Below are 18,722 nucleotides of genomic sequence, written 5' to 3' on the forward strand. Positions count from 1 at the left end.
AACCTTTTTTTTTTACCTTTACCTTTTTTAACCCTGATACTACTGACATCACTGTCATCGTCCCTTTTTCTGCAGCTGACTTCAAACATGTTGACTGACACGGTGGCTCGAATCTCCTGCTGGGCCAAACGCATGCGGTCGTAGAAAACCTTGAAGAACCTCTCGGACTTTTTCTGCTTGTTCAGTTGGCTGTAGAATGAGTTCTAGTTGGGAGCAAAAATGGCCATGAGTATACTTCTAAAACATGTGGAGGAGAAGTACAGGATTCGTGTATCTGTGAAGCCAACCTGTATCTGTGTGTTTCCACCCCTGAGAAGGGCAATGCCCAGCTCGATGCTCTCCTTAAACAGTCGATCATTCTTGGTGTTGACGATGAGTTCAATTACCATCTCTGTTGCCCCAACATTGTCCAAAAGACACTGAATATCCGAAACACTGGTGGCTGGCTTGTCAGCGTCTACCATGGGAGAACCTCCTGCAATGATGTAGAAATTTAAATTCCAGCTTCTGCTTCTCATGCTCTTTCTGAGTTAGTCTCATGTATGTTGCCTGGTTATTTTTGTGCTGCTGCTCTCCCTGCCTCTGGCTTTCCATGCATGCACATACCATATATAAATAATTGTAGATAGAAATAATCTCTTTTTGAGAAATTGAACAGGAAAAACTTTACAAATGTTAGATTATTTGTTATGCTCATCTACTATATTCCACACCTGCCTGGACCGAATATTTATGGGATGCATTATAAACCTCTTATGTCTGCCAACAATTGTCAAACAGCATACTGCCTAAGAAACAGAGCACTGTCATTTTAGTTCCTGTTGTTTCCTCCGCTGTGAGTAGTTATTGCAGCATCTACTCGGTTTATTTGGGGTTCTCGGTACCTCCAGGTGACTGCTTGACAAAGCCACCAGATGAGCTGTTTCCACTCCCGAGCTCTGACTTGGAGAGAAGCTTTTGATTTCCAAAGTAGCGTGTGAGGAGAATCTTTCTCAAGTCATTTCCCTGTGGAGACAGAAATCATAATGTTAAATCCATTTAAAAGTCTGACTGAGTATGAGCATTAAACTAGGAAATTCACACATATTTAACAGATTTTGATAAAGCTTTTTTTTTCCCTTTTACAGAAAGGGAAAGAGGAATAACTATAAAAATGATCAAAATGAAGGACAAATCTTAAGAAGGGAACATTTGTAGTAAGGTGCATTCATTGGCATGAAATCCATCCGATCATCTCTCAGAGGGCTGAGCAGATTTCATCTCATTTCACCTAATAGGAATCATCGCCATCATCCCATGACACATTTCTGCCTTGATGGAAGCAGTGGTTTGCAGGATGACAATGCTCTTATCAACAAAGAAATTGGAGCTTGAGAGAGCATGACGGTTATAATGTTGTCCAATATCTTGATCCTATCTGAGCATTTATGAGAGATTCCGAGACAGCAGCCAGGGTGTGTTTAGAGAAAAGCAACCTTAAATGATGAGAGATGTTATTTTTATTTTTAGTTAATATTAGTTGGCAATGAAAGTCTCCAAACAGTTCAATTTTTAAACTGACATGATGAACCGCTGATCTTACCCCAAACTATTTGGGATGAGGCTAGTTTTCCCTCTCTTATTGTGCAAAATAGGACCACACTGTACTTCTTACACACACACGCACACACACACAACGTGTGCACATAAGCATGCAAGTGAAAACAAGTGGAAAAAGGTTATACAGAATGTGGTCATTTGCGTGCAAGGATTACTGATGCATATGTATAAAGTAATGCATTGCACAACACCAGCTTGCCTCTAGCAGCTCATTTATTTAATAACTGCATTTATTTTCTTTCGAATAAACATCTCTCCGTGTCTGCGACATTTGACGCAGATGAGCAGAAATGAGATTAAAAGATTCACGCCGACAATCGCCCTTCAGTGGTTGTGTAATCAAAGTGTGTGATTGGCAGGTGGATGACTTGCATTGTACATTTCACCACCTATTTTTAAAGAACAACAGGGAGAGCGATGGATAGATGAAAAGAAGGAAATAAGAAGGGAAGACAAAGTATGTATGAACACTACATGTGGTCAGCACCTGTTTCTATGGTAATCCAACAACACATCAAGGCCTTGTTTGATGACACCTTACCACTGGTATTGATCAAAAGACTTCAAGAAGAGATGGGTAAGGGGTGGAGTTAAAACCAGCCATGTATGGTTTCCATGGAAACGTGTTAGCAGGCTAGCAGAAAGGCAGGTGCCTGTCAAAATAACAACTGAATACACTTGATGTGTTACACTTTGCTTGTGCCAGGTTAGACCCCCCTTTTGCCATCAGAACTCCTAATTTTTCATGCTATAGATTCAGCAGGGTGCTGGAAACATTGTCATCATGATGCAACTCTCCCGTTCCTCCAAGTCCCAAAGGTGCTCCATGTGATTGAGATCCGGTGACTTTGGAGACTATTTGTGTACAGTGAACTAATTGTCATGTTCAAGAAACCAGTCTGAGATGATCCGAGCTCTGTGGCATGCCACATTATTCTGCTGTGAGAAGCCATCAGAAGATTGGTGCACTGTGGTCATTAAGGGATAGACATGGCTAGAAACAGTACTCGGGTAGGCTGTGGTGTTAAACAAATTGTTCCTAGAGCCTAGAGTGTGCAAAGAAAATATCCTATACTACTAGACCACCACCACAAGCCTTAACTGCTGATACGAGGCAAGATGGACCCATGCTTTCATGTTGTTTATGCCAAATTCTGACCCTGATGTCAAAAAAAGGCATACAATGTTTAGCCAATCTTCTATCGTCAGATTTTAGTTAACCTGTGCAAATTGTAGCCTCAGTTTCCTGTTTTTAGCTGACAGGAGTGGCACCCAGTGTGGTCTTCTGTGGCTGTAGCCCAACTGCTTCGATGTGCTTGATGTGTTTTGCGTTGTGTATAGGTTGGTTGTAGGTACACAATTTTGGCTTCCCACATTTAAACACAGACAGTCTTGAAAATGTGTTATTTAAATCGAACGCAAAGCAAAAACAAATGAGGCACTGCCCCACCTGACTAAATCAGCGCTGAACCACATCCAATCACAACTGCTCACTGCATTATGAAGCCTGAAGCTTCCTGGACTAGTCTAGACCGATAACACAATGTAAAAAGACAGATATATTAAAAAAAAAAATCGAATGACTGACACAGTAGAAGGTGAAGAGCTTATCACTCAAAGCGGATTTAGGGTTAGTGACATTGACCAAGAAGAGATTATATACAAAGAGTGTTGTAGAGTTGTCTCTGTGCCACAAAGCAACACAATTAACATAACCAGCGGCCTGAAAACGTACCACCAAATAATTAGTATAATTAATGCATGAAGGACAAGAGAAGCAATGCAATGGTTGCTAACATGAATTGCTCAACATCAACACAGACATTCATAAAAGTGAGGCTGTATGGCACACCACTTTGCTAACAAAGATGTACTGAAATGACTAACACAAAGCGTTCACTAAACATTTTTACTATTGAAAGCTTCAGGAATGCATTTGGGGGTTTTTCAAGATGGAAAAACCTGCAAAATGTTGCAGGAGAAAAAGAGATAGATCTCACAACAGTAAATTAGTATGCTACATCACTCATGCAGGTCCAACAAATTTAGTTTTCTTCCAAGCGATGCACCGAATTTACGCAAATGAAGATACATTTTCTTTTGATGCAAAGATTTGTAAATGAACAGGAATGTAGCACAACTTGGATGCGAAAACAGTGTTATGTTTAAGTGACAGAGAAAATTTTTTTTTGCTCTGTCTGTCAGTTTTTTGTCAGTTACTTTTGACAATAATCGCACAGCCCTACTTGATTGTAATGAATCAGTATTTGTTGCCTTCCTATCAACTTGAAGCAGTCTGACCATTCTCCTCTGACCTCTGGCATCAGCAGAACAGTCTCTGTAACCACTCTGGGTGGTTGTGCAGAAAAAGTCACCTATATCGCCATTTCTCTCCATTCTGATGCTCAGTTTATAATAATAATGATAATACATCTTATTTATAGGCGCCTGTTGAAGACCCTCAAGGTCACCTTACATTAGTACAACAAAATAAAAACATAAGATAAAGTATGTAAGTATAAAAGCTAAGTAAGGTAAAAATAGACTAAGACGGAGTCATGGTGAAGAATATGCAATTCTGAATGGATGGGTTTTAAGACACAATTTAAAAGTAGAGAGAGAGTTTGTAGTCCAGAGATCCGGTGGAAGTGCAAAGACTTCCAAAGACTCAGAAGGAAAGTCAGAAGGACGTAAGATTGAACATCGGGCAGGTTGCCATCAGGTCGCTGCCACATGACTGGCTGATGAGATGTTTGCATTACCAAGCAGCTGAACAGGTGTACCTAATAGTTTTGAATATATGTGATAATTTTTAGGCTGTAATTATGCAACCTTTAGGCTATAAAATAACTAAAAGCTGAAATTGTTCATTAGGTGTTAACATTAATTAATTCAAAGTTTAAGTAAAAGTTCTGACTCCTGCTTCAATAATGTGAATATTTGGTGCGTGCTCTGTTTGAACGATTAGTAACAATCAATTTCTTTCTTTAACTGTCCTTTTAGTTTACTTATATTGTAAATCTTGTTTTATATTTGGTACTTTTAATTCTTTTTATGTAGCTTTTATAACATGTTGAATCATCTATGAAGCACTTTGAACTGCGTCAACCTTCATGAAAGGTCCTATACAAAGAAGGATTGATTTATTCATTGACTGGCATTGTTGGTTAGACGAGTCACCTCACCTGACCTACAACCCTATAGACATTTAATGGAAATTTTCCCCATTCCATTTGTCCTAATACTTGCATGAAAATAAATACATTTCCTTTATTATACATTTCAGAATTTTGCAGTTTGTGACTGATGCACCAGCAGTTCAGCAATTATCTGGTCTCTTTGTTCCTTTGCAAGTTTCCCTGCTGTGATTGTCACACCTCCTTTAAAGCTGACACATACAGCTAATTAGTATTCAGATGTATATGACTCATTTGTATAGCTGCCATTGTAAGTTGTAAGTAGTTGCTTCTTATAATAAATTGTGGGTGCATTTGGATGTGTCAAATGTAGTGTGGTTCATCCAAAATGAAACTGAATTATCAAGCAGAAATAACGGGATTTAAAAAAAAAAAAAAAAAAAAAAAAAAAAAGCTCCAAACTGCGACCTTAAAAAAGAAAAGGTCTAATTATACGATAGCAAGGCATCAGGCAAATGAGGTACCTCTATGTCTCATCACAGAGGCTGGCCAGATACAGTTCAGCTAAGCATCCTCAAACTAAGTGTACCGAAGAGCAAAGATGTGGATGAGCACGTGTAGCTGATGCTCCCTGTGTCAGTAAACACTCTATCTCATCTGCAGTCAGCAGAGACACTTGTCTGCCTGCACTGTCTGGCTGAGATGTCTCACAGAAACACAGACACACACCCACATAGACACACACACGCACGTACGCACGCATACACACGTGCACGCACACACTTCTTGAACTGAAGGTGAGGATCCATTGAGTCAGTGTCTCTCATTTCCACACACCACTACACAGACACAATCCCAGTGCATCTCCAACCTCAGCACTACACTCTATAAGGCAATGCATCCCAGTGCATGCTCCCTTGCAAACTAAACATGTTTGACTTTCCCCTTTTCCCTCTTGCAGGGAGAAGTTGAAAGGTGGGGGTGGTGACAGGTTTTTGGGGGGATTTTTTTGTCTCCCTTCTGGGTGATGCAGTGTGCTGGCTAGGTCTGCAGAGAGAAAGGAGAGGATAGAGGATGGCAGTAGCAGTAGAGAAGAGTCAGCCCTGCCTGACTCATCTGCTTGTTGCTGCATTGACAAGAAAAACTCTAGTCAGGTGATGTAAGAGCCGAGAGAGAAGGGGGGGGGGGAGAGAGAGAGAGAGAGAGAGAGAGAGAGAGAGAGAGAGAGAGAGAGAGAGAGAGAGAAGAACTGACATAAGTAAGAGGAGGGTGGCAGGAGGAGGAGGAGAGGAACAAACAAAACCTAGCAATGAGCAGACAGTCGTGGTGTTTTAAAATGTGCACCGGCACGCCACACTGCGGCTCTGGTGTCCAAGCTGAGGATGAGCTGCCGATCCCCACCTCCGGCTTCACTCCCCCCCACCACCCTCCAGACCTCTCGCAGCTCTGCTGTCTATAGATTCCTGTAACTCCGGTGAGAAGCATGGATAAAAAGACACAGCCTGTTCTGTGCTTCTTTAGGTGGTCTGAAAACTCGTGCAGGCATCAGAGGGCAGTAGCAGCTGTAAACCAGGACATACACTGCCTGGATGGAGAAGTTAGAGCTGCTGAGCTCTGATAAGGTCAACTGCAGCATCGTGTCAGGCAGTGCAGGAGGACAATGTTCCCCAAACAAGGTTGAGATGAGAGGGGTGGAAGACTAACAGTCTTACTTTTCTGCATTGCTTTTTCCTCCACAGAGGAATCCGAGTCTGTCTTTTATGAACAGAATGACTCAAGCACACAGTGGCATAGCACAGTTTCCCCACAGGCTATGAGATACCAACAACTTCACCATCACAAAGCTTATGTTACTTCAGTCAATACACTGATCAGTACAGTGTCAAACTGAAAATCTACCTTCTGTTGTACAAAAACTCAAAGGGAAATTCGATCTTATCATGTACAGTTTAAAAGCACGCGCTGAATGTAATCTAATAAAAATTTCTGTTGTCTCTAAGGCGAGCTTGGAGCTGAAGGAGAAATGAAAAGCTTAAAGTGGGAACCTGTCATAATAAAATACATATCAATATGTTTTATAAAGTGTTTTCTCCAAGATATTTATTCTTTTTTTAAAAGAAAATAAATTAAAATGTATTTCATTCTTTCACATTTTTCTGCTGTTCTACCACAAACACAACAGGAGCCCAGATGAAAAACAAAACACGAGGGAACATAGGCTGGTGTGCAACTGCCACCCATAACTGAGATCACTGGGTTCATCATTCTTTGGTGAAATTGTGGCTGGATGAGCTCAGGATTACCTAAAACTTTTGCCATTAGTCAAGTCCATTAGGGTGAACCATGTCTGCATATTTGCATTTCATCCCAACTCTTTTACCTGCTGCTGAATATGACATGTTCAGAAGTAGCTGTGGAGCGCTGTGTGCAAGGCCAAGAGGTTACAAATGGTATCTGAAATCTGGAATCCTGCAAGACACACGCGCATCAAGTGGTGCCATTTATGTTTTCAAGCTGCAGTTCCACAGCACATGAAATGCTTTTACCCAACAAACAAGCACATCAGCAAAACAAATTAAGCCCACATGTGAGAGCAATTGGTGAGAACGATTCAGGGAAATACAAGCATAAACAAGTAAACAAGCATTCAGTAACAGGTCTGCTTTAGGGAAGGCCTGACTTTTAACCAGCGGGTTTACGGTGGAAGTGTTATGTGTTATTCACTAATATCATTATGTACTGATTGAGTTTATTAAGGAGACTATGATGGTGAAGATAAGCTGACTGGCAAACAAGGTTCGTCTGTTTTGCCTGCCTCACTGGAACTCGGGCAATTTAGTCGACATAAAAAGGCAAGCATGGGGAAAACATAATAATTTTTGAGAGCTTATGTTTCAGCCATGTGGCTTCTGAAAAATTACATCAGCAAAAAATTAAAAATGAAACATAAAAATAAGATTACATTTGGCAGAATCACTCATGGTTCTCAGAGAGCATGGGGCCATCTGATTTTTGTGATCCACGGACTTTGAGTCTAGCAATTGCAGCGGATCAAACTTTTCCCTTATTCTAAGCTGCTGGTTACTGATGACACACCCTCGAGACGCTGACGTTCATTTTTGAGAGACAGAGTAAGGAATATTGCATTTATTCCAATCAAATACGGTTCAGGTGCTCAGATCCTTCTAAGGATAAATGGTAATAAAGCTTAGTGAGACTTTGATTTTTTTGTCCACCCTGTAATAAAAGGCTTTAACAGAGGTGTGAGCACATGTGAGATACCATGACATAAGAAATGAATCAAAAACTGAAGCAGATACTGAACGCTGACTGAAACACAACAGTGTTCTTCACCAGACTCTTGTTTGTCTTGAGTATTATATCATCACTGGATGGTTTGTGTCGTGTTGTCCACCAGCTATGAGCAATAAACGCAAACACAATTTCAAATTCATGTCATTGCGGCTCTTTTCTTGTCATGTGTGCCTCTCAGACTACAAGTGACCTAACAACACACTATGAACTTGTGAAACTCTGTTTACACTGAAAACCATTAAGATTCATAGAAACACTTAGATACCATACGTAGGTAACTCAAAACCTCAAAATTCCTGCATGCTAAAAATAAAGACAATCTCTTTTTAGAAAATCTCAAAGGTAAATAATCTCATTGCACACATAATACATTTGTTATTTTGCTCAAGGTAAATCAGTGATTTGAAAGTAATTTTTCAGCCAGAACTAAACAAGAAAGGAGTCCGACAAATGAACGTGATGGTCTAGTTTCAAGCATCTTCAACTTGCAGATTTTATAAAGCTACACAGGGTTAAAAATAATTATCCACCCATGTTCAAGGTTTTATAAGAACAACTGGAGCAACTGAAATATTTTTGCTCAACCCACAGGAAGATTATTTCTAAGTTCAAATAAGTATAATTCAGTGTTTTATATTCTAGTAGGATATCTTCTTGCAGTACAAGTGAAACTTTCTCTCTGTCTCTCTCTGCTTGGAACTAAAAGAGTTCAGCAGGCATCGTGCTCCAGTTCTGGAGGCATCTCTACATGGTGTACACAGACCTCCAGCGCCCAGTCACGGCCAGACTAGACAAAACAACGTGTTCTAATCCCTCATCGCCATGGAAACCAAAGCATAATGCTCCCCTAACAGACACCTGGCTGATGGATCGAGGGAAGCAAGGGCAAGAGAAACTGAGAAGAACCTCCTCAGCACAAGTTCACGCAGCAAAACAAACACTTTTTTTGTATTAGATAAGTTAAACTTCACAAATCAAAACTATTTTGGTTAGACCTCTGCAATCTCCAACTTTCTGACTCAACTCAGCATGCTGTCTCAGCCAGAGTCCAGCCAAAGGTCAACCTTTACAATGTACGCATGAGCTCACGCAGCTCTCTGCCTGCCTGACCCTCTCCACCTAGAAAACCTAAAGGCATGGTCCATCATGATTCCCATCAGACAGACAAACAAAGAAAGGCCTGCAGTATGAGCTCACGCAGGGCAAGCCAGCATGACACTGCATGCCTGGGAGTGTGTGTGAGTCTGAGTCCTTGCATCTACGTGTGTGTTTGTGTGTGATGCGCTTAGCATCGAGAGGGTGGTAATCTGTAAATCTGCTTTGCCTTGGGCAGGTGGTGTGAAACTTGGCAAGCAAGACAGAATGAGAGACAGACAGACATCGTGTGAATGACAGATGAGTGTGATAGAGAGAGGAAAAAGAAACCACGTGAGAGTGGTTTAGATTACATAATTAGCTGGTTTTTTTATTCCTATGTCACTTGTTTACATACTTATGCATATGTCTATATCAATTTAAAAAATATCTTAAATACAGGCTAGTAAAAGTTTAATCACAGGCTGCTGATATTTGTAACTGCAAGGATTTAAAATAATATCTCATTGCTAACAAATCCCTGAAACCAGCAACCAGCTGATCCTATTATGAAGTATTCTCTGTGTAGCCAAAGGCGTTTACATCCTTCTCTTTCAACAGCCTCCCATTGTTGGTGAAAAAAAACTATTAAAAAACACATGCGCGTTTCCTTGCGTTGTAAATACTGGCTGGCATCAAATGTGTGCCATTAAAATCTACAGTGCTCAGCTGTTTTGGACAATTGCTTCACTTCATTAAAGGAAAGAAAAGCGCAGATCATTAGGTTTTCTATTTATTTATTTGTTTATTTTTATAAGTAGTCCTGACTGATATCCACCTTAGAAAAGGAAAGAAAGCTAAATAAATCACTAAACTTTTTACCCCGAACAATACAACCCAGACTTCCTGAGGGCAAGTGAGAGCACAAACATTTAAAGTGGCCTTTTACTGACAGCCAAAACAAGTGACATGCAGCAGTCAGAGCCAACACATCTCTGTGCAGTTACTGCAGATCTTGCCCTCTCTGATCAAGGCAAACACCTGAGCAGGGCCTGGATGGGAGCAGGCGTGAGCGAGACAAAAAAAATAAAATTATAATACTCGGGCGGGCAGACAGACTGCCACAGACTAAGATAAAGCGTAGAGGGAGCAAAGGAGGAAGACAGAGGCAGCAAGCGGACAGGAGAGTGAGAGTAAGCAGGGAGGGAGGGAGAACGTGGTGGTACACGTGACGCTGGCTCAGCCACTGCAGGCTGTTACGTAAGCGCACCCCCTGCCCTGTCTCCTCATGGACTGAGCAGACTCTGCTTCTCTCCAATCCCTATCCCTGCAGCCGCTGCCCACTTTTTTTTCTCTTTCACTCACATGGCTCCTCACATGGCTGCTTCCCTCGCTCCCTCAATGACTCTCCCTCCATCTCTTTCACTCACTCTCCTCCACCCACTCATTGCACCCCAGGGGAGCCACCAACCTCTACTGCCTTTGCTGTCACTCTGTCTCTCTCCTTCTGTTTTTGTCTGTCTGCTTGCCTGCCTCCCTCTCCCTCTCCCTCTCTCTCTCCCTCTCTCTCTCTCTCTCATTATTTCCATCAATCGTTTTTCTCTCTCTCTCTCTCGTGCAGTAAGGCTGCAGCTCCACACTCAGGGCTACGCGGATATGACAAAGAGAGGCCGCAAATACATGCTCGAGCACACTCATGCACACCTACACAAACTGACATTTCACATATCGTTACCGCACTGTCTGGCTTCTCGAAGCCGCTTTTTAAAAAAGTGACTGTTTTTCCACTTTGAATTCCTCTTATCTTGTTCCACACAACTGTTGAATCATTTGCCTTTCAAATATAAAAAAAAAAAAGCGCACCAAAAAAAAAAAACAAAAACACATAGCTTGGCTGACTGACACATAATACAAACACAAATAGGGAAAAGCAAAACTCTGACTCCTCAAGCAGCTGGAAGTCAAACAAGTTGCCGTGTACTATATTGAGCAACGTAGTCCTGACAGTATTAGTAATACCATTATACTGAAATAGAAGGTAAAAGAACATACATTTGTTCTGCTTTAATAAGCTGTGCCTTAAGTGGACTAATAATAATCACATGCATGCATGAAACATGCAAACGTGCTTTCCTACCACTTTTCTTTAAAACAAGACAAATGGAGCTGCAAACTGAGCAAAGCAGTGGACGATTAAAACAGGCCATGTCATGTTTTTGTGCGAACTGATAAAAGGTCTTTACAGGAACGGCGCATCCTGTGTGAACTTCACACTGGCACCTTCTCTCGCCACACAGCTGGAGCAAGAAGTAATTACAGGCTTGATGTTTTTGTACTTAGGCCCTCACCTTCCACCCCTGTCAATGTGAACAAACATGCGCGCTCTCGCACACGTAGCCACCTCTTTGAGTCTCCTCTACACAAATTTGCGTGTCATCCTACCAACTCTAGTCATTCACTTCCCGGGCCTCTGGCTGAGAGGGAGGTGCAGCAGGACAGGGGCTCCTGTACCCCCAACTCGCTGCAGTATTGATTTGTTTGTTCAGTGCGTGCCCCCACCACCACCTCCTCCTTCCTTTACTTCCTCCTTCCTTTTCTCCCTCTCAGTGTGAGTGTGTCCTCAAGTGCCTCCCTGCCTTATGTAACACAGAAAGGCCCACAGCATACTGATGAAGGGGAGTCTGGGCTCTGGGCTGACAGACCTGAGAGAAAACAAGCACTACGCTGCACTGCTATAGGAGCATAGCATTGCCAACACATGAAGTTGAGGGTAAATCAAAAGGAAACTTTTGGATGTTCTCACTCACGTAATGTAATTTGTATGCAAAGGTGAATGTGACACCCTAAAACCATTCACTTGGTGAACTTGTCAAAGTCACCTAAAGTGTCATGTACTCACAGATTGCTCAAAGCTTTCCTTCTTTTCCAGCATCTCTCTGAGCGTCTCCAGGATCTTCAGACACAATTTATCCTCTTTGTCCATCAGCTTCTTGGTGTGTTTGATTAGTCTGGAAGAGCGATAAGAGTTGCTGCGTCATTTTGGTTTCTGGTTAATGCACTCGCTTGCTCACAAAACAAGGCCACACTGCAGGTGAAATCTCCCTCTCTGTTCCCAGAGGGTGTGATAGAGAAGAAATAGTGAGAGCACCCTCAGAGGTTTGATGATGTGTCTGAGTATTTTTTACAAAACGTATTTGTCAATTCATGCAGGCCACTGCCACAAATACTGACTTTTTTGCTACCATGCTCTCATTCGTTTCATTTAAAGCTGAATGTGGCTCTATGCAATGTCGTTCATTTATCATTTAGAGTGTATTTTGCAAGTTTATTCTTTTTTTACTTTTCCAGCGTCTACACAGCTGATATAAAGGTGAAAAAAACATTGTCAAAAACTGCACATAACTCCAAATACTAACTTAGTCATGCTGCTAGTTTTCCCAATGGTCAGACAAACACTTTAAAATGTGGCCTGCGGGCTGTCTTTGTTCTAAGGACAGTTTATAGAGAGCTGCTTACTTGGACATAAAAGCTCCACCCTCACAGCGTAAACGAGCAGGCTCTGGAAACAGCAGTTCCGGGCTGTGCAGAACATCCACCAGCACAGAAAACTCTGCCTGAACCTTTGGACTGAACTGCTCCTCCAGATGGGACACAACCCCCTGCACAACACAACAGATGCATTAAAAATGCTGCAGCAGAGACTGTAGTGCTGATGAGCATGCATGTTCATACATTACGTAATTTCAAGGGATGGCAATGTCAGTTTGTCAGGCCACTACTGTGACTATTGAAACTTTCTATATACCCAGAGGATAAATTCTAACAGCTTAGCACAGTCGTCAGATCAAACTGTTCATTTGCCTAATATTCCTTCTTGAGCATGTTGCACATTATCACAGACTCAAAGCACTGCAGTGTCAGAGCTGCTAGCATAGACTCCCAGTGTTAGAATAAAGGTTCACCTGCAGCTTCTCTATGATGTTCTTATAGTCAGGCCCACCCAGTGGCTCCTTGCGAGGTCTTGTACGTGCAGAGATCCTCCAATCTTTAGCTGCCCGCTGCACCATATTACTATGGAACTTGAGAGACAAAGTGTTGACCTGGCTGTCCAGATCAACAGGGATGGCTATGGACCGTGCCTTAGCTGAAGGAAGAACACGTAGAACATGTAGGAGATGTCATTGTGAGCTGAACTTTACAGTCATGCGAAAAGGGAGGCTTTCACAGTGAAAAGGGAGGCTTTCACAGGACTCTATGCAGCCCTATGGAAAACTAAGCACACACCAAGTACTGCTTGCAAACGTCAATGGAGTGAAGCAACACTGTAAAAAAAAGAGCGGGGCAAAATTCTTCCACAATGATGTCAGAGATTGTTAAAGTCATACAGAAACTAGTTACTTCAAGGTATAGCTGCTAAAAGCGGTTCCTCAAGCTACTGAGTCACAGGGTGTACTTAGTTTTTTATAGGACTGCATGGAGGTGTTGTGAAAGATCTCTTTTTCAAATATGTTTCAACCTCAAATGCAACCAAAGCCTAACTTTGGCTGATCCAGCAAAGGACAATGGAACTGTGCGGCACACGATTATGTCATATAATAAGTAAAATAAAGGACAATTGAAAAGCAACATTACAGCAATAAATATTGGTAAAAATTCAGATCAGCATATGCACTGCAAGATATGGATTAAAACGTTTTAAATATACAGTGAATGTGAAGTAATGAAACCATCTCCTATCGAGGCTGAAGAGCAAAGTTGCATCACTCACCCACATCGGACAGTGTTTTGATACAACTCTCAATATTAGCCTTCTGAGCTGAGCTGAGCCATGTGCAGTTGTAAATCCGGAAGGCTGACTGGAGGAGCTTGATGAAGATAGACTGGTTTGTCTATATGTTAAATAAAAGAAGAAGAAGAAGAAGAAGAAGAAATAGCAGGATGCTTTAACTTAAAAAGGCATAACCACAGAGAAATACAGAGGAACAATCAGATGGCATGACTTGAAAATTGAATGTCTCTGAGGTCATTACTGCATTACTGCTAAAAAATAACTCAATCTTTATTAAATATGTTCACCATAAAGTTATCCAAATCCATGACATTTGCATGCTTGTCAGGGGTGAAGAGATACCTGTAGGTTAGAGTGATTAACAGAGAACTGAGAGCTGAAGAAACCCTTGACAATGGCCATCACCGTCTCCGTCACATACTTCTCCAGGGCTAGATCTGCATGGCTACGCTCCGTTGTAGTGTTGCACACCTAAATTACAAAAATCATGTAGAGGAATATGTCTATTATCATTTCCTATGCAATAGTCTTGACACATACACGGGCTCATAAGGAAAGAAAAAGAGGTGAATGAACCTGACTTACACTGGCCATGTCCACCAGGAAGTTATCAAAGAGCTTCCAGATATGGGAGGAGGTGTAGATCTCCTTCATTTCGACCTCTGTGTCCACATAGCAGTGATTCACAAAGTTCACATAAGCAGTTTTGACCTTAGAGCAAGAAATTAGAAAAAACAATGCCCAATTAGTTTTTGAAGGCACACAGCACTGAAATATAACCAAAAATGTCTTTACAGAAGGATGGCGATATTATTTGTCTTTACCCTACACCTCAATGTGTATTCTTATTGTGTCGTAAAACTATCTGGTCACTACCTCTGGTATGCAATTCACATCAGTGACAACTTTAACAATGTCATCCAGCGGCAGCAGGGAATTGCATTTCAGCTCAGTGTAGACGTTCTTTCCCTCGGTACAGGCAGCCAGCAGCTCCACGAGTGTGTTATGATACGCCAGAGCTCCATACTCATCGGCCCGCTCCCGCTCAGAGCCCATCATTTGCAACAACACCTGGAAAGACGAGCGGTCGTTGTAGAACACCAGCACGTCCTCACCAGCGTTCACCAGCTGGACACGCAAACAGAGAACCCAAGAAAAAGAAAGGTTTAAGGAAGAGTCTCGCACACCAGCATTCATTTAAAAGTAAGCATAAAAAAAAGCCTTTCAATTTATAATTGATTCTTTGTGTAGTGCGCAAGTATTCATCTTCTCAAGTTCAGTGAAAACCAAACATGAAATGTTATGATTAGTAATAACAATCTGTCACATGTTAAATTCTTAAATAACTAGTTAGATGAGTGGCTGCAGTTATTAAGAAAAATACATGATAACTGATTTGGAGAACTTCCACATGAGTGTTTCCTGTTCATAAGATAATTGTTTTCCATTTTTCACACAAAAAACAAACAATAAAAACAAACCTCTGTCATGACTTTGTCCTGACATTTCTTTACATATTTTGTATCAGCCTTCACAATGGTTTGCAAAAACTTGAGGTACTGAACATGTCTTCCGTGCGTTTCGATGCAGTGGACAAAATGATGGACCACCCGCTCACTGATCTCATTGCACAGCTGGTAGTTGTTCATAAAGATGTGGCGCATCGTCTCAGCTTCCAGCAGCTGGAGAAAAGCAGGAGTTGTGAAGATGATAACGTTCACTTAAACGGCACACTGAATCATTCATCAAAAGAAACCATACGGCTGTCGCACTACTAGAAAGAGGACACCCAAAGGCATGCCAGCATGAGAAAAAGTGGAGCATAGTCATGTCTACACACCCCTGGAGTGAGGAAGAGGTTCAGCTGTTTATGTAGGAGAACTTGATTCTGATGGTTTCCTTTGCAAAAGTTTTGGAGAAATGTATGTGCCAGGGTCATGATGTCATTCATCTTGTCATCACTCTGTGAGAACATGGCACCGGGGAAATAAAAGATGATTAGAGAATCAGGAAGACATCCAGTAACTATGTTGCACACAGACTGAAGCAGAAAATCATTGAACTGGCTGTTGTGTACACGGCTTACCTTCTCATAAGGGATCTGCAGCAGGTCCAGCACCACTGTATGAGCTCCCATGTTCTTCAGCAGCCTCTGCTGCTGCACGCGACTCTTCTTGTTGCCGTAACACAGCTTACTGAGCCGCAGCAGGATCTATAGATGAGACGCACAAATTTTTTTCTCAGATGCACAAGAGCCCAACAGACATTTTACAAGAACACACTTGAGATAAGGATGTGCAGCGCACCTCTTTTACTATGTTATAGTTGTTTGCCTTGTTACCGTCAATCTGAGGTTTACTTTCCCCATCCTGCACTGGGCTCAGAACAGCCTCCTGAGAGAGACATGAGACATGTGAAAACAGTTGTGCTCAATGTCCACTTTAAAACAGGTCTGTTTTTAATATGAAAAAATCTTATCCCATCTCAGTGAGTTATTAAAGTGTGTTCAAAGACTTCCAGCACTCACGGAGATGCTCTAAAAATAACAATAAAAATAAAAATTTGTGACACACAAGTGCCTAAATGCAGTTCCCTGTGAAGTCAGACATTTTTTTACTAATTAAGCTAACAGAACAGTTGGACTTTTTCATTAGCTGTGAAGAAAAAACAACAATCATCGAAACCATTTACAGTGCAGAAGAATTACTGATGGCCCATTTAACACAAACAGTAATTTCTGAGAGAGCTGAAAATGTCATATCCAACTCTAAAATGTAAAACGTTACTTTTAGATGTTGCTTCTAGATGCTTTACTTTTAAATACGAGCACAGCACCTCAGTGTTTGGCTCTTTGGCCATCTTGGCAGCAAGTTCTTCACCGGTGTAGACTACACTCTTCTCCACCCACAGCTCTGACTTCTCAACAGTCAGACGCAGCTGGTCCAGATCCGACTTGATCTGCTTGTAGTTCTCTACATCCTGCTCTGACACGAGCAGCTGGACCTAAGACACACACGTGCACAATGAAGAGTCAGTCAGGGATATTCCAAAAATATGTATAACCAAAAGAAATTTCTATCTTCTAATAAGTCTCTGTGCACCACTTTGGAGTCAAACTGGCTCTGAGGCAGTTTTTCCATCTGAGGAATCTCTTAGTGATGCATTTTAGAGCTGTTGGCTCTTTAGAGAACACTCCTCCTCCAAACTGATTACATCAACCAGTACTGAAAAAAATAATCACTTAACTCAGAAAATGCAACTGCTTTGTTGTTACCTGTTTGAAGGCCTCCAGCACCTCAGATCTCTGACTGAAGTGTTTAAAGAGGAGCTGCAGAGACCCAGATACCAGTGGGGGGTAATCTTGCATGATGAGATAGATCAGAACCCTCAAAAATGTCCGTCCATCCTCACCGTCCAGCTCCACCGCGCTCCACTCAGAGCTGAAGTCAGAGCTGTGCATATTTAAATTTTAATTTGCTTTATCTGAATGTTTGAAAGCATATTAAAAAACACTGGCATACATTTCCTGTCCGTCTCTACTGTCAATCTAATAAAGGCATAAATGCCCCAACAAATCACGCGGCGTCAATAAATAGGCACATGTTCACCTACCTTTCTACAAACATGCTCTCTGCTTTTTGTACAATCTCATCTATGTCAGGTTCACAAGCTGAAGACAAAATAAAATGAAAGAAAAAGTGGCGTGAGCAGACTGCAGTAATTAACACAGGATAATGTAATAAAATAACTTTTCTGCATTTGCACGGTAAGAGAGGAAAGTCTCACGTGTTATTGGAGGCACATCGGCCAAAGACATCGAGCTGTCAGTTAAGGCCCTGTCCCCAAACGCTTTCTTGTAGATCGACAGTAAGTATGTGATCCTGTAATCCAACCTCACACTCAAGATGAACTGTCAGAAAAAAACAAAGTTCACAAAAAAAGTGTCAAGCACTGGAAAAAGAAAATGCAGCAGTGATGGTAAGCAGAGCATCCAGAAGTGCCACTGACTTGCAGGATCTCGATGATCTTTAGTTTTGTGTCCATCACCATCAAATCCTCATTTTCAGGCAGGAAGAGCACCTTCCCATAGCGTAGAGAAGGAGGAGAGTCAGGGAGGATGTGTGGCACACCTCGACTCATCACCATCTGAGTCATCATTTCACCAACACCGTGGATCGTTCGCAGGACATTGTTGCCTAAAGAAAATAAGATTTATACATGTCTCATTATGTGTTTGTGTGTGTCAAGCCTATTGAAGTTAGACTACGTTCATTAAAAGCTAGGAAAGTCAAGAGAAACAAAATGCTACACAGCTATGAAAAAGTATTTGCCCTCTTCTTGATTTCTTAGTGTTTTTTGCATATTTGTCACATTTCACATCATAAAACTTTTTTTAAGCTATCCAAACCTACCTGCCCCATGAGAAAAAGTAATGAATGATAAATGAATTACTTTTTCACATATAGTCACATTAGTGACAAATCATGAATCATGAATTAACTGTGATAAACCACTTTTTTTTTTTTTTTGGCAGGTATCGCAAACACTGTAGCTCCAGTGAAAACTAAGGTCTCTAATCAGAAGTACCTGACTCCGTGGTATAATTCTCAAACACGTACCCTAAAGCAGATGACTCGTAATCTGGAGAGGAAATGGCGTGTCACAAATTTAGAGGATCATCATTTAGCCTGGAGAAATAGTTTGCTGCTTTATAAGAAAGCCCTCCGCAAAGCCAGAACATCTTACTATTCATCACTGATTGAAGAAAATAAGAACAACCCCAGGTTTCTCTTCAGCACTGTAGCCAG

The 18,722-nt window shown here is 41.5% G+C and overlaps 1 protein-coding gene across 3 annotated transcripts in view; it reads right to left on the reverse strand.

Moving 5' to 3' along the window:
- The window catches only part of itpr2 (inositol 1,4,5-trisphosphate receptor, type 2), a 61,751-nt gene that overhangs the window by 23,065 nt on the left and 19,964 nt on the right, over positions 1–18,722 (reverse strand). For 2 of the 3 annotated variants that reach the window (XM_084933066.1, XM_084933068.1), the window contains 19 exons: positions 17,923–18,110; positions 17,701–17,824; positions 17,527–17,584; positions 17,189–17,366; positions 16,750–16,917; positions 16,221–16,307; positions 16,001–16,126; positions 15,755–15,877; positions 15,396–15,596; positions 14,791–15,042; positions 14,500–14,625; positions 14,257–14,385; positions 13,894–14,014; positions 13,088–13,269; positions 12,642–12,784; positions 12,025–12,133; positions 885–1,005; positions 288–475; positions 17–203 (listed from right to left, as the gene is read on the reverse strand). In XM_084933066.1, the coding sequence (XP_084789192.1) occupies positions 17–203; positions 288–475; positions 885–1,005; positions 12,025–12,133; positions 12,642–12,784; positions 13,088–13,269; positions 13,894–14,014; positions 14,257–14,385; positions 14,500–14,625; positions 14,791–15,042; positions 15,396–15,596; positions 15,755–15,877; positions 16,001–16,126; positions 16,221–16,307; positions 16,750–16,917; positions 17,189–17,366; positions 17,527–17,584; positions 17,701–17,824; positions 17,923–18,110 (2,811 nt within the window). The remainder of the gene's footprint in view (positions 1–16; positions 204–287; positions 476–884; positions 1,006–12,024; positions 12,134–12,641; positions 12,785–13,087; positions 13,270–13,893; positions 14,015–14,256; positions 14,386–14,499; positions 14,626–14,790; positions 15,043–15,395; positions 15,597–15,754; positions 15,878–16,000; positions 16,127–16,220; positions 16,308–16,749; positions 16,918–17,188; positions 17,367–17,526; positions 17,585–17,700; positions 17,825–17,922; positions 18,111–18,722) is intronic. The other variant, XM_084933067.1, reaches the window with a different exon arrangement.

Source organism: Perissodus microlepis, chromosome 7, assembly GCF_051167445.1.
Source record: "Perissodus microlepis isolate ML-2025 ecotype Zambia chromosome 7, ASM5116744v1, whole genome shotgun sequence".
Classification (NCBI taxonomy): Eukaryota; Metazoa; Chordata; class Actinopteri; order Cichliformes; family Cichlidae; genus Perissodus; species Perissodus microlepis.